The sequence below is a fragment of the Micromesistius poutassou genome (assembly GCF_964030765.1).
Source record: "Micromesistius poutassou genome assembly, chromosome: 14".
NCBI lineage: Eukaryota > Metazoa > Chordata > Actinopteri > Gadiformes > Gadidae > Micromesistius > Micromesistius poutassou.
In genome coordinates this window covers 14415436-14427607 of record NC_140284.1, presented here as the reverse complement: position 1 = coordinate 14427607, position 12172 = coordinate 14415436, and the positions used below count along the sequence as shown (strand labels likewise).

Sequence of the window (12172 nt, the reverse complement as noted above, 5' to 3'; positions counted from 1 at the left end):
ATGGACCCGTAAGGCTTCCGTAGAGTCATGACGTCAGACGTGGTGACATGCGCGGGAAAAGCCTCCGGAGCGACGTCGTTCTTCTGGTCCTTATTTCGGTTTCATCATCGTGCCTTTGTTTGTATTGTTCTCTTTTTTTTACAAGTAAAAGATCAAACTAACCCAAGAGACATGTCATTTTTGGAATCAAGCTTACTGATTCTTTAGGCGTACCAAGTGTTGAGAAAAGAAAAATCGGAAAGACAACGCTACAATACCAGTATAAAACAAAGGTTAACAGTATATATAGAAATGCCCTTATGTCCGTCTCGACCAGTTGGCCTTCAGACAGATAATTACTTTAATGAATTACCCTAATTATTATTTAACCCCAAACCGTTCATGTATTTCTGGAGGCCTACCAATTTATTACAGTACATAACTAATTGGTTTATCTTACTTCTAGACAAAACAAACACAGACAGAAATATATCACCAATCATTCATTATTAAAATAATCATTATCTGGATGTTGACCATCCACTTCGATTAGTGTGGGCTCTTTTTTTGTCGACATCGAGTACTCGGCGACCGTCTCTAAAGTCTGGCTGTTTTTTTTTAACTGGTTTGTTCCAACTGCTCAGTCGACTGGTGTCGGACTGGTAACGGAAGCTCACGTCTCATCCTGTAGCGTTAATCTCAGTAGGATGGAGAGGAGAAGGTTGGACCTCCACCTGGAGGACTCTGCACCGGTCAGTACCGCTCCTCCAACCCGGTGTGTTCTGCCGATCTCTGCTCCCTATCTAATCGTGCTAACGAGCGGTTCTGCGCATGCCGGTCGTGTAGTAGTGGTGGTATAAAATACATGTTTACATTGGCGGAACACCGGGTCTGTCGAATCATGCAACCTTTTGTGTTTGGTAGCGAATTTGATCTGTAGACGGTACCAATTGTCTCTATAACACGATGCTCTCACTACAGAATCACGTTATTTTTACACCACTACTAGTACTCACTCCATGTACACTATAAGAATATGGAAGGCATTGCATATTTTGATAGTGTATTAAAACGTCTTTATTAGATTTCAGGGGTAAATTATGTGTATTTTACACCACGGATCAATATTGTGGGCATGCGCAGAACCACCAGGTAGCACAATTTGATAGGTTGCACTGATCGGCAGAACACCGGCTCACCTACACGTCAACACTGGAACAACTGAATACAAATACTTTACTCTGTTTCCATGATCCTGTATTATTCCAGAATACAAGGGCTTTATCCCATGTATGTTATGTATTACACTTTAGATCAAGCGCCCGTCTCAGAGCTCCACCCAGGGAGCGGCTGGCGTCTCCTCCTCCTCCTCTTCAGCGGACCCTGCCCACCCTGCAGAGCGCCAGACCGACGTGTCTAATACAAACCAGGATGAAAGTACTGCGATTCTGAGCAGCCTTGAATCAGCCCCATCCACCGCTGTGGGCCGTACAGCCCTGCAGAATGAGCGCCAAACCATTGTTGGTGTGGACGACAATATACCGAGTGAGCACATGGACTTGACTGGGACTGATCAACCCCAGGGAGCCGACCAGAGGACAGAGCCAGTTCCAGTGATGGCTCCTAAACCAGTGGGATCTGGTGGTAGTATTATTGTCAGTCCCCGGCAGGTAAGATGAAGACCATGGACTTGCTCACTCTTCCCTGTGATATTCTCCCCGGACTTGCTAAGCTAACTAAACATGTGTTCTTAATGGCATGCATCGAAATGTATTGATATCCCCAATGTTTTTTTCCCATGTCTCATCACAGAGGGGAAACCCCATTCTGAAGTTTGTCAGGAGTGTGCCTTGGGAGTTCGGAGAAATTATCCCAGATTATGTGCTGGGACAGACGACGTGTGCTCTTTTCCTGAGGTGTGTGTGTGTGTGTGTGTGTGTGTGTGTGTGTGTGTGTGTGTGTGTGTGTGTGTGTGTGTGTGTGTGTGTGTGTGTGTGTGTGTGTGTGTGTGTGTGTGTGTGTGTGTGTGTGTGTGTGTGCGTGCGTGCGTGCCACACATTCGGCCATTCTCACAGTTTGCTTCTCTTGTCTTCTTTACATGACTGGTTGGGGTGACCTTTGGATTTAGTTTGCGGTACCATAGTCTCAACCCAGATTATATTCACGACCGCCTTAAACTGCTCGGACAGACCTTTACTCTACGCGTGTTGCTCGTTCAAGTCGATGTGGTAAGTAAAAAAACAAATTGCAATCAAGTCGTACGATTGTTGAAGTCATGTTTGCCTCTGTAGAGCCAAGTTTAACACAGTTTACCCTCAAAGGGAGAGGAAGGATCCTTCTAGAAGATGAATTTAGAAAATGTTATGGTCCGTCAGAAAAGTAGATGTAGGGTGTGATGGGCCTCCCATCAACAAGGACAGAGACAAGATATTGTTTTCGACAAAAATAACAAATGTGCAATATGGAGAATAGATTGCTTTTTTTTTATTGTTCTATTGCAGAAGGATCCTCATCATTCACTGAAGGAGCTGGCTCGCATGTGCATCCTGGCTGACTGCACCCTCATCCTGGCATGGAGGTAAGTCTGCAAAATACCCCTTGTTGGGAAATTCTAGTTAACCTATGCATGAGCGTGGGAGAAGTGTAGCATGTGTTTACTTTTAAAGACACTGCCAGGGTTAGGGGATGGGTTCCTACTGGGGCCACCCATGCTAAGCGTGCAAGCACTCTTGTATCAATGTGCATGCTACAACACGCCACCTAGCAACCCGCAGCCCCACGCCATCTGGCTTTCACTGGGCTCCTCCGGACAAAGGAAGCAGGGTGGTGAGTGGTGAGTATAATGTTACATGACCTGGTGCTCAATGCTGCCATGCAGGAGATCTCTTCCTGAGTGCGTGTGTGGGTGGGAGAGACCAAGTTTATTTTCAATACACAATGGGGGAAGTGAACATCTCTGGTATCTATACAACAAAGAAGTCCGTCGATTGGCCTTAGTATGAGACTTCGTGGCTGCAGTGGAAATGCAAAATGCAAACTATCTTATCACCTTTCAATAAGAGAGAGGAAGGGAGACAACTCTAGGTCCAAGAAGAATGTATACAAATCCCTTTTCAATTGACTAATAGATAAACCGTGTTTATATAATTTGATATTATAGTTCTGATTTATATTTAAATCCAGTGATCCTCTTCTTGCGGTTCTTGTGTGGCAGTCCAGAGGAGGCCGGGCGTTACCTGGAGACATACAAGTCCTACGAGAAGAAACCAGCGGACCTCCTCAAGGAGCATGTGGAGAAAGACTACCTGTCCAAGGTATAAGATATGAACAGACTAGTATCAACAGGACTAGTGTCAACAAAGGTGGTTTGGAAAGTCCTCCGTTTGTTTCTAATCAGGGGTACCGTATTAGTAGACCTTCCTGATCTCATGAGGTCACATTCTGTGTCTGCTCTCCATCCGTCTGGCCTGTTAGATATAACTAATCAGCACTCGGGGAGGGAGTTTCAATTCATGGAGAAGCACTGAGCGCCTCAGTCTGTCAGCGGCACCTGAGGAGAGAGCAGAAATCCAAACCTAGTGCTGATTAGGATTGCAAAATTCCAGGAATTTTCAAAGTTGGAAACTTTCCATGGGAATTAACGGGAATTTATGGGGATAAACGGGAATAAACCGAGAATTTACTAAATTGAAGGTTATATATATATATATATATATATATATATATATATATATATATATATTACACGTATGCTTGGATATGATACAGTTCAATTAAATTAACCAAAATTCCCATAAATTCCTACCCTGGAAATCCAGAGTTCTCGCAGAACTTAGAAATTAGAATTTGCTCAGCGAGTCACTCTCGGAACAAGCAATATACTCACTCCCCGATTCCCCTGGCCCAGAACATTAACCAATCTCATCGGTGTATCTGATATAGGCGGGGCCAAAAGCTTTGCTGTTTTACCAACCGGATACGACAAGAGTCTTATCTATTGGTTAGCTCCACTGGTCTGGATACATCACCCCTTGCATTCTTCTGATTGGTCGTAGTGTTATCCAATTGCGTGCAGTGATATTTTCAAATGCATGCTTGGTGCCGCCCCTCGAGTTGGGCCATTTTCATTACTCTTTTCCAGACCCTACAGCTTTCTAGATGTGGGTCTGGATTTCCAGGCTAATTAATTCCCATAATTTTCAGATTTTTAATATTTCCAAAATTCCCGAGCTTAACTTTCCATGGAAATTTACCAGAAAGTTTCCAGAAATTTACCAGAAATCCCCACCCCTTTGCAACCCTAGTCCTGATGGCTCATTTCACACTTGGGAGAAGCTTTGAAGTGGCTCGAGGCCAGACTGATCTGCAGAGCCAATCAGAATCTGAGGATGGTCTTACAAGGCGCGATAATATTCGCTTATTTCATACTGTAAAATCATTGACTATTGATTGCTTATTCCAGCGCAAAATACGAGTCCTGCGGTTCTTACCTTTTCTACCATGTCTGCTGTAGGTGACTGACTGCCTGACCACTGTGAGGTCGATCAACAAGACTGACTCCATCACCCTACTGTCAGCCTTCTCGGTCTGTATCATTGAACTAGCTGCTCCTCTGGAACCAGTCATGCTTTGTATCAATGTGGAACTGCTGTCCCTATGTTGTCATTAATCAATGTGTCTGTTCCCTGCCCAGTCTGTAAAAGGGATCATCAATGCTTCTAAAGAAGACTTGGTGCTCTGTCCAGGACTGGGACCACAGAAAGTGAGTGGAGAAAGTAAAACAATGGGTCCTTCCCATGAGTCGATACAGGAGCAGGATAGACGTGATCTCCCTGGATGTCTTGTGTCTGCAGGCCAAGCGTCTCCATGATGTTCTCCACCAGCCGTTCCTCAAGTCCAAAAGGAAGGAGGGCTGAACCCCAGGGCTGTGCCTCATGACGACGGAGACGACAAACCTGATCTAACCACTCACAAACAGGCGTGCTGAGGTCCCAACGTGGAAGATGGAGCTCCTCCCAGTTAGCAGGCGGGAGACGTTCACAATTCAAAACATGAAACGCGTATTGTGTCCACTAACCAGCTGTTCAACGCAGGAGGAGGGAGTCAGCGTCGCGGAGGGGGCGTGAGCGTCGTCTGGGGGCCCACAGTAACTCTTCAGATAAGGAGAGAGGGGCGGGCTGGATAGCCCTTCTCATTTGTAGAATATATCTGAGGTGGGGTGTACTATCATTTATAACATTATTGAAATCTAGCCATTTAAGATTGACTACAGCTATGTCCACATCATCTCAAGATTTTTCTTTTTTTTTTTTTTTTAAAGAACATTAAGGATGGGAATTTGGGAACCAGAAGTGTTGGTGCAGATCTGTTTTAATGGAGACTTAGGGTTAGGATATCTATGCATTCTTATTCTATGCAATAAAGGTTGTCAACATGAAGTGGTAGAAATTGTGGTTAGAACATGTCTTTGCATTGGTGGGGACAATTTAGTGGTGGGTGTTGTTTGGCTGTTACAATATAATACTTTTCTTATAAAATACCTGCATTGCTATGAAATTTGCTAATCAAGCAAGCCATGTCAGTGTCATTTTAATTCATGTTTACATCTGTTCAAATATTGTAGGATATAAAAGGATAACTGAAGTTAAAAACTATTTGCTTATTACTTCTGCTCAAGGGTGGCTAGTGTGTGGACATTGGGGTTTTGAACCCGGAACCTTTCAGCTGAGGGACCCCTTACATGGAACGGCCTTACATGGACAACCCTGCCCCCCCGATGGGATGAATAAATTACATTATCTTACTCATCCTCCTTATCTTCAGAACCGTTTATCCGTGGTCGGGTCGTGGGGGCAGCAGCTCCAGCAGGGGGCCCCAGACCTCCCTTTCCCGGGCTACGTTGACCAGCTCCGACGGGGCGATCCCGAGGCGTTCCCAGGCCAGTGTTGAGATATAATCTCCCCACCTAGTCCTGGGTCTTCCCCGAGGTCTCCTCCCCACTGGTCGTGCCTGGAACCCCTCCCTAGGGAGGCGCCCAGTGGGCATCCTGACCAGATGAACCACCTCAACTGACTCCTTTCTAAGCAGAGGAGCAGCGGCTTCACTCCCAGACTAGTACCTCCCGGATGGCTGAGCCTCTCACCCTCTCTCTAAAGGCCCTGACACACCATTTCGACTGCCGACGGCTTTGACGATGGCCGGTAGGTCACCGAGCTCGCCAGACTGTCCGACAACTGATCATCTGGTTGGTGTGTCAGGGCCTTAAGGGAGACGCCAGCCAACCTTGTGAGAAAACCCATTTCGGCCTATATCTTACAGATTCTATTTAATTACACAGTCCTACATGTTGGATCAGCAAACAATCATTGTATAGGATGCAGAAGTGTTAACTCGTCATACAAATTGAAGACTGTTAGATTTAGGATTAAATTCAACAGAGAATAGACTAGCTCCTAACTCCTTTGACGTTCAAGACAGTTTTATGGTCTTGGATGAAGAAACAAAGGCTTGGAAAGGCAGAGACCTGCATGTTTTGTTTTTTTGTATTCATTGTTTTATTTTTTTTATTGCAATCGCAGCAATATGTAGTGAAAATAAGCACATGCAACAATTCATTCATGGCACAAAATACCATTTTAATGTAACAACAAGGATTTTAGGTGTTGCATTAAAAATGCCAGTTAAGTGCTGTCTGGCAGGCTATTTCTAATTAGAAATATTAACTTAAAAATAATTTTACTGTATCCGCATTGCTAACATTATAGGCAGCATGTCAGTCAATCTATTCATCACGTACTGAAGTAATGAAATGCAATACATTTGTTTGCAAAACTGTTTCTTAAACACAAATAACAAAAACTTGCAGAAGAAAGAAGGTGTGTTTTAGTAGGGAGCTTTTAGTCCAGCCATGTTGGCAGCAATCCACTAATTAAATCTTGGGGACCTTCTTGTGAGAGTGACTGTGGCTATGTTCTTCTGAATCACATGTTGACGTTCAACTGATGGGTACATCTAAAAATGATCTATGTTTACCATGAGGGCCCAAGACCATGGTGGTCGGTTGGAGAAGCCATCAGCTGTACTCCACGGGGTCACGGCTCCATCTTAACCCTGGCCCTGGTTCTGGAGCGCGTGGTGACCTCCGAGGGTAGGGCCCCGCTGGGGGAGGGCGGAGGTGGGGGAGGCGGTCGGGACAGTGGGACAAACAAGGGAGCTTTGACCACTTCCTCTTTAACCTCCTCATTCCCACCTTTGACCTTCTTATGCCTCAAGTGTTTATCACAGTGGTTGACAAAGGTATCCATCTTGACAAACGTTTTGTTACACACCTTGCAGTGGTAGGGTCGCTGGCCCTTTTTGAGGCGCACGTACAGCCGTATATAAGAGGAGCGCACAAAGGTGCGACAGCAGACCCCGCAGTTCAGGCCCTCAGGGGGCGGGTCCAGGCCCTCGGGGGGCGGGTCCAGGCCCTCGGGGGATGGGTCCAGCGGGGTGTGGCGCTGCCGGGACGTGGGGGCGGACCCCGGCGGGTGCGCGGCCGACTCGGGGGACTCCTGCGCTTTATGGCACAGCAGGTTGGACAGGGAGCGGAAGGCATCCCCACATCTGTCACACTTGTAAGGGCGTTCCCCCGTGTGCAGGCGAACGTGCGCCATCAGCCCAGCCTTCTGAGAGAAGGCTTTGCTGCAGTAGGAACATGTGTACGGCTTCTCCCCCGTGTGGAGCCGCTGGTGGGTCTTGAGGTGCGAGGCCCGGCCAAAGCTCTTACCACACACCGGGCACTTAAAGGGCCGATCCCCGCTGTGGATCATTTTGTGGGCGACCAGGTGAGAGGACTGATGGAAGGACTTGCCGCAGGTCCCGCATTTGAACTTCCTCCCCTTGCTGTGAGAAGCGAGGTGAACAGTCAAGTGGGTCAGGGATATGAAGGTCTTGTCACAGTCAGGGCAACTGTGAGGGTCCGGGCGGAGGCGCCTCTGCGGGCGGCGTCCCGGGGGGGACCGAAGACAGGACGGGCATCTGGAGGGGTCGTCGGTTCTGTGCCGTCCTCTCCCGGCTGGAGGGGTGGAGGGGGCCAGCGGGCTCTGCTCCTTCCGTAGTCTGAATTTACATCCACATTCTGAACAACGTCCAGCGTCTTTGTCGTCGACTTTAACCAGCATCGTGGATAAGGATGGGGATAGTGGCGGCTTTACTCTATGGACACATCACGTCTCTATCCGCATCACCAAGAAATTAATCGAAACGTCAACCGTGCAGTGAACGGTCCGCATTGTGTCAGAATGTGAGATCTGGCGTAAAGCTCCACATCAGGACAAAATACACAAGTACATACCGCATATTACGCATGAATGGTGAGGCCGGAGAACACAATCCACGGTTTATTTCTGAAGCTGCCAGGTGAAACGGGAGTAATATGTAGACCACTGTCAACGCCCCCCATCCCTATTGACTGACAACGAAATCCAAGAGGAACCCCGAGCAGCAGAGATCTGACACCCGGGACACGAAGGGAAAGAACGACCACAGCACCGTCTAGTGAGGTGGAGGAGGAACGACCACAGCACCGTCTAGTGAGGTGGAGGAGGAACGACCACAGCACCGTCTAGTGAGGTGGAGGAGGAACAGCACCATCCCCAGACGTCAAACAGTCATTGAAAAGTCCTTGTTTCAATATCAGCTGACCACATCACATCAGTGCGAGAAAGTCTTGTCTTCACTTTCCATCATAAAAACAAAATACAGAAGCAGGATTGATGCTGAGCCACACCTGAGACTGAAGCTGACCTCAATGTATCCAGACATCGCAGGACTGTGTTTGCAGAGGCAGGCGTGCCCGTCTCATGAGGCTTATGGAAGTTCAGTTATCAGCGGGCTGGCCAACTTTCAATATTATTTGTATTTAGCCTTACATTTTCAAACAGGTTGTTGGTACACAGTTGTTATTCTTAATGTTCTCACTTGTTGTGTGCGTGTGTCTCTGTGTCTGTTCTAGTGCTACCACTTTGTACAGCTGACCACAGTTGACAATAAATAATATATTTTTTAAGACTATGTGCCTCCGGCGTGAACTGTGTGTAGCAGAATAGGGCCGCAAGCCTACGCTACTGTAGTTTGTTATATTTTATAACATTGTTCCTAATGATGGTACTTGGGGAGACAAATATTTTCTGAGGTGGTACACTGTATAAAAAGTTTGAGAACCACTGATATAGACGAAAGAGAAACAATATATCGCCACAGTACCAAGTGCCAAGCACTAACGATCTCTAGGTTAACCCATTCCCCGTATACAACCACTACTGCGAGCTCCCTGCCGATGTCAGGACGGCAGAGTCACTCAGTCTCACAGCTCAATAGACGGGGGTCGTTCCTCCTCCACTCGACCCAGACAGCAGGCAAACATTGGATCAACATTGTTTTTCCATCTGAATCATCGTGATGGTTGCAAAATAAATGTTGAATCATCATTACCATATCAATGAAACCTGACGTTATTTAATGTTGATGGCACGACATTGGAACAACATTGGAACAACATTGACCTGTAGTTACACATATGATTGATAAAGCATCGATATTTGATTGACCTTTTGATATCACCAATGTTGAAAAGTCGTTGATTTAGAGTTGACCGGGAAACGATGGACAGGATTTCAACGTTGTTTCAACATTTAAAAAATGGTGCAAACATGTTATTGAATCAACGTTAAATTTCAATGTTGATTCAATGGCCTGCCTAGTGTTGACAAAGGAATGTTGATTCAACAAAGTTTCAACAGAGGACTAGAAGGACTTGATTGGACTAGTCCTTCTAGTCCTCATTATAGTGTCTCTGTTGAAACTTTGTTGAATCAACATTCCTTTGTCAACACTAGGCAGGCCATTGAGGCCAAGTCCACACGTACCAAAACGATCTTTTTTTTCTCCGTTTTCCCTGGCATCGTATCAAGAACATTTGCGTCCACACGGATCCATCTCAATACGACTCAACACGACGTTCCAGGCGTATAGGTGGCGCTGTTTTAGTTTTAGAAATTCACCGGAAACCGTCACTCAACCTAATAAAGCGTTAACGCAACCCTTTTGATCGTCTCAATTGGCGCACGCATGGCTGTTGTTTGTTTGTAAAATGTGGCTTATGTGGTTGTCCATCAGTCTTTTTTTCTCAGCGTGGTGGCACAGGAGCATAATATTTTGCGTAGTGGTGGGCCGTTTTCGGCGTTAACGTGCTGCGTTAACGCGAGACTCTTATCGGGCGATAAAAAAAAAATATCACCGTTAATCTATTCTCAAAGTTGAACTAACCAGAAGCTGAGTGTTTAATAAAATATACTGTCCATAATCGCGCCATATGCTGGAGACAATGTAGCAATGATAATAGAAACAACTTGGGTGAGCGATGACACGTTTTGGGTTGATCGTGACATCAGAGCGTCGAAATAGTTGGTGTTGTTGTTGTTGTAATAATCCAAATCTTCCTCCGAGCTACCCGCCTTGGTACGGCGGTAGGTGGACGCGTACCAGCCGGCGCCGTTATATTTTCCCGCGTTTGAGTTTGTGATAGTAAGCGTGTAGTAAGTTATACTAGAGTTTGTGATGCATTTTGGAAACAGGAGATGAGCCCCTGGTCTAATGCGCCACCTGGCTTGAGAAACCCGTTCTCAAAGACTTACTTTTAGTCATTATTTAGGTAGCACACACATATTATGAATGCCTTCGGCAGAATTCAAATGAGCCATTTTTATATAGATTAATCTAGATTAATTCCAAGATTAATCAGGTTACAAGATGTTACGCTCGAGGGGTGTGGCGATGACATCATCGAAACGCAAGTATGCGTTTTGGCCGTCCAGACGAACACTCAAGGGCTGCGTTTGTGAATTTATTCACCCTGGGACCTGGTTTCAGAAAAGTCTGTTTGCATGCGATGCGTTTACAGGATTCGTTTGGACGATCGGCCAAAACGATGCAAAACATCTGCGTTTTAACCAAAAATCGGCTCCGTGTGGACGGGCCCTGAATCAACATTGAAATTTGAGTGGAGGGGTCTAGCTCACTAGACCCCCGTCTAGTGAGCTGTGAGACTGAGTGACTCTGCCGTCCTGACATCGGCAGGGAGCTCGCAGTAGTGGTTGTATACGGGGAATGGGTTAACCTAGAGATCGTTAGTGCTTGGCACTTGGTACTGTGGCGATATATTGTTTCTCTTTCGTCTATAACGATAAATGTAGGCCTACTTATTGTAAGTCGCTTTGGATGAAAGCGTCTACTAAATGCCCTAAATGTAAATGTAATATTTTCTGTTCTCTTCCAATCAGTTCCATTTACCCTCAGATAAAAACACTATACTAGTCTCTGAAGACAGACCAAGCTCCCCGGGCAACGGGCTGTGTGAATGTGTCTGTTCCTATGGCCCTCATCATGTAGGGGACCAGGAGGACTAGAGGGACCAGGAGGACTGGGACCAGGACTAGAGGGACCAGGAGGACTAGGGGGACCAGGAGGACTAGAGGGACTAGGAGGATAGAGGACTAGAGGGACTAGGAGGATAGAGGACTAGAGGGACTAGGAGGATAGAGGACTAGGGGAACTAGGAGGATAGAGGACTAGGAGACTAGGAGGATAGAGAACTAGAGGACTAGGAGGATAGAGGACTAGGGGGACTAGGAGGATAGAGGACTAGGGGACTAGGAGGATAGAGGACTAGGGGACTAGGAGGATAGAGGACTAGGAGGATAGAGGACTAGGAGGATAGAGGACTAGGGGGATAGAGGACTAGGAGGATAGAGGACTAGGGGACTAGGAGGATAGAGGACTAGGGGACTAGGAGGATAGAGGACTAGGAGGATAGAGGACTAGGAGGATAGAGGACTAGGGGGATAGAGGACTAGGAGGATAGAGGACTAGGAGGATAGAGGACTAGGAGGATAGAGGACTAGGGGACTAGGAGGATAGAGGACTAGGTGAACAAGGGGGACTATGTGGAGGACTATAGGAGGACTAGAGGGACTAGGAGGACTATGTGGACCAGTAGGAATAGGAGGACCAAAGAAATATCCTTGTGTCGATATATTTTTTTTATTTGCAAATAACAAAGTCCGCCAATACGGACAACAAACATAAACATATAATACAGACAATATAAGTGCATATTGGCCTGTATTTAGGACTTACTTGTTCACATTAGGAG

The 12172-nt window shown here is 46.3% G+C and overlaps 2 protein-coding genes across 2 annotated transcripts; one reads left to right on the top strand and one right to left on the bottom strand.

Annotated features, from left to right (window-relative positions):
• The first annotated feature begins 601 nt into the window (after nt 1–601).
• On the top strand, nt 602–6201 carry ercc1 (excision repair cross-complementation group 1). Its single transcript, XM_084478686.1, has 9 exons — nt 602–731; nt 1293–1649; nt 1792–1895; nt 2108–2207; nt 2481–2557; nt 3194–3293; nt 4493–4564; nt 4673–4741; nt 4833–6201. Exons 1-9 carry the CDS (start codon nt 687–689, stop codon nt 4893–4895), a joined length of 987 nt encoding a protein of 328 aa, XP_084334812.1. The 5' UTR covers nt 602–686; the 3' UTR covers nt 4896–6201.
• A 361-nt stretch (nt 6202–6562) lies between these two features.
• Nucleotides 6563–8433, bottom strand: LOC311358017 (uncharacterized protein). Its single transcript, XM_084477998.1, has one exon. The coding sequence runs from the start codon at nt 8139–8141 to the stop codon at nt 7071–7073; it is 1071 nt and encodes a 356-aa protein (XP_084334124.1). The 5' UTR covers nt 8142–8433; the 3' UTR covers nt 6563–7070.
• Between the last annotated feature and the right edge of the window lie 3739 nt (nt 8434–12172).

Coding starts and splice junctions, on each gene's coding strand:
- ercc1 (XM_084478686.1), top strand. CDS start 687: ATGGAGAGGAGAAGGTTGGACCTCCACCTGGAGGACTCTGCACCG. Junction 3,294..4,492: donor AGAAAGACTACCTGTCCAAG/GTATAAGATATG, acceptor TGTCTGCTGTAG/GTGACTGACTGCCTGACCAC. Junction 4,565..4,672: donor CCCTACTGTCAGCCTTCTCG/GTCTGTATCATT, acceptor TTCCCTGCCCAG/TCTGTAAAAGGGATCATCAA.
- LOC311358017 (XM_084477998.1), bottom strand. CDS start 8,141: ATGCTGGTTAAAGTCGACGACAAAGACGCTGGACGTTGTTCAGAATGT.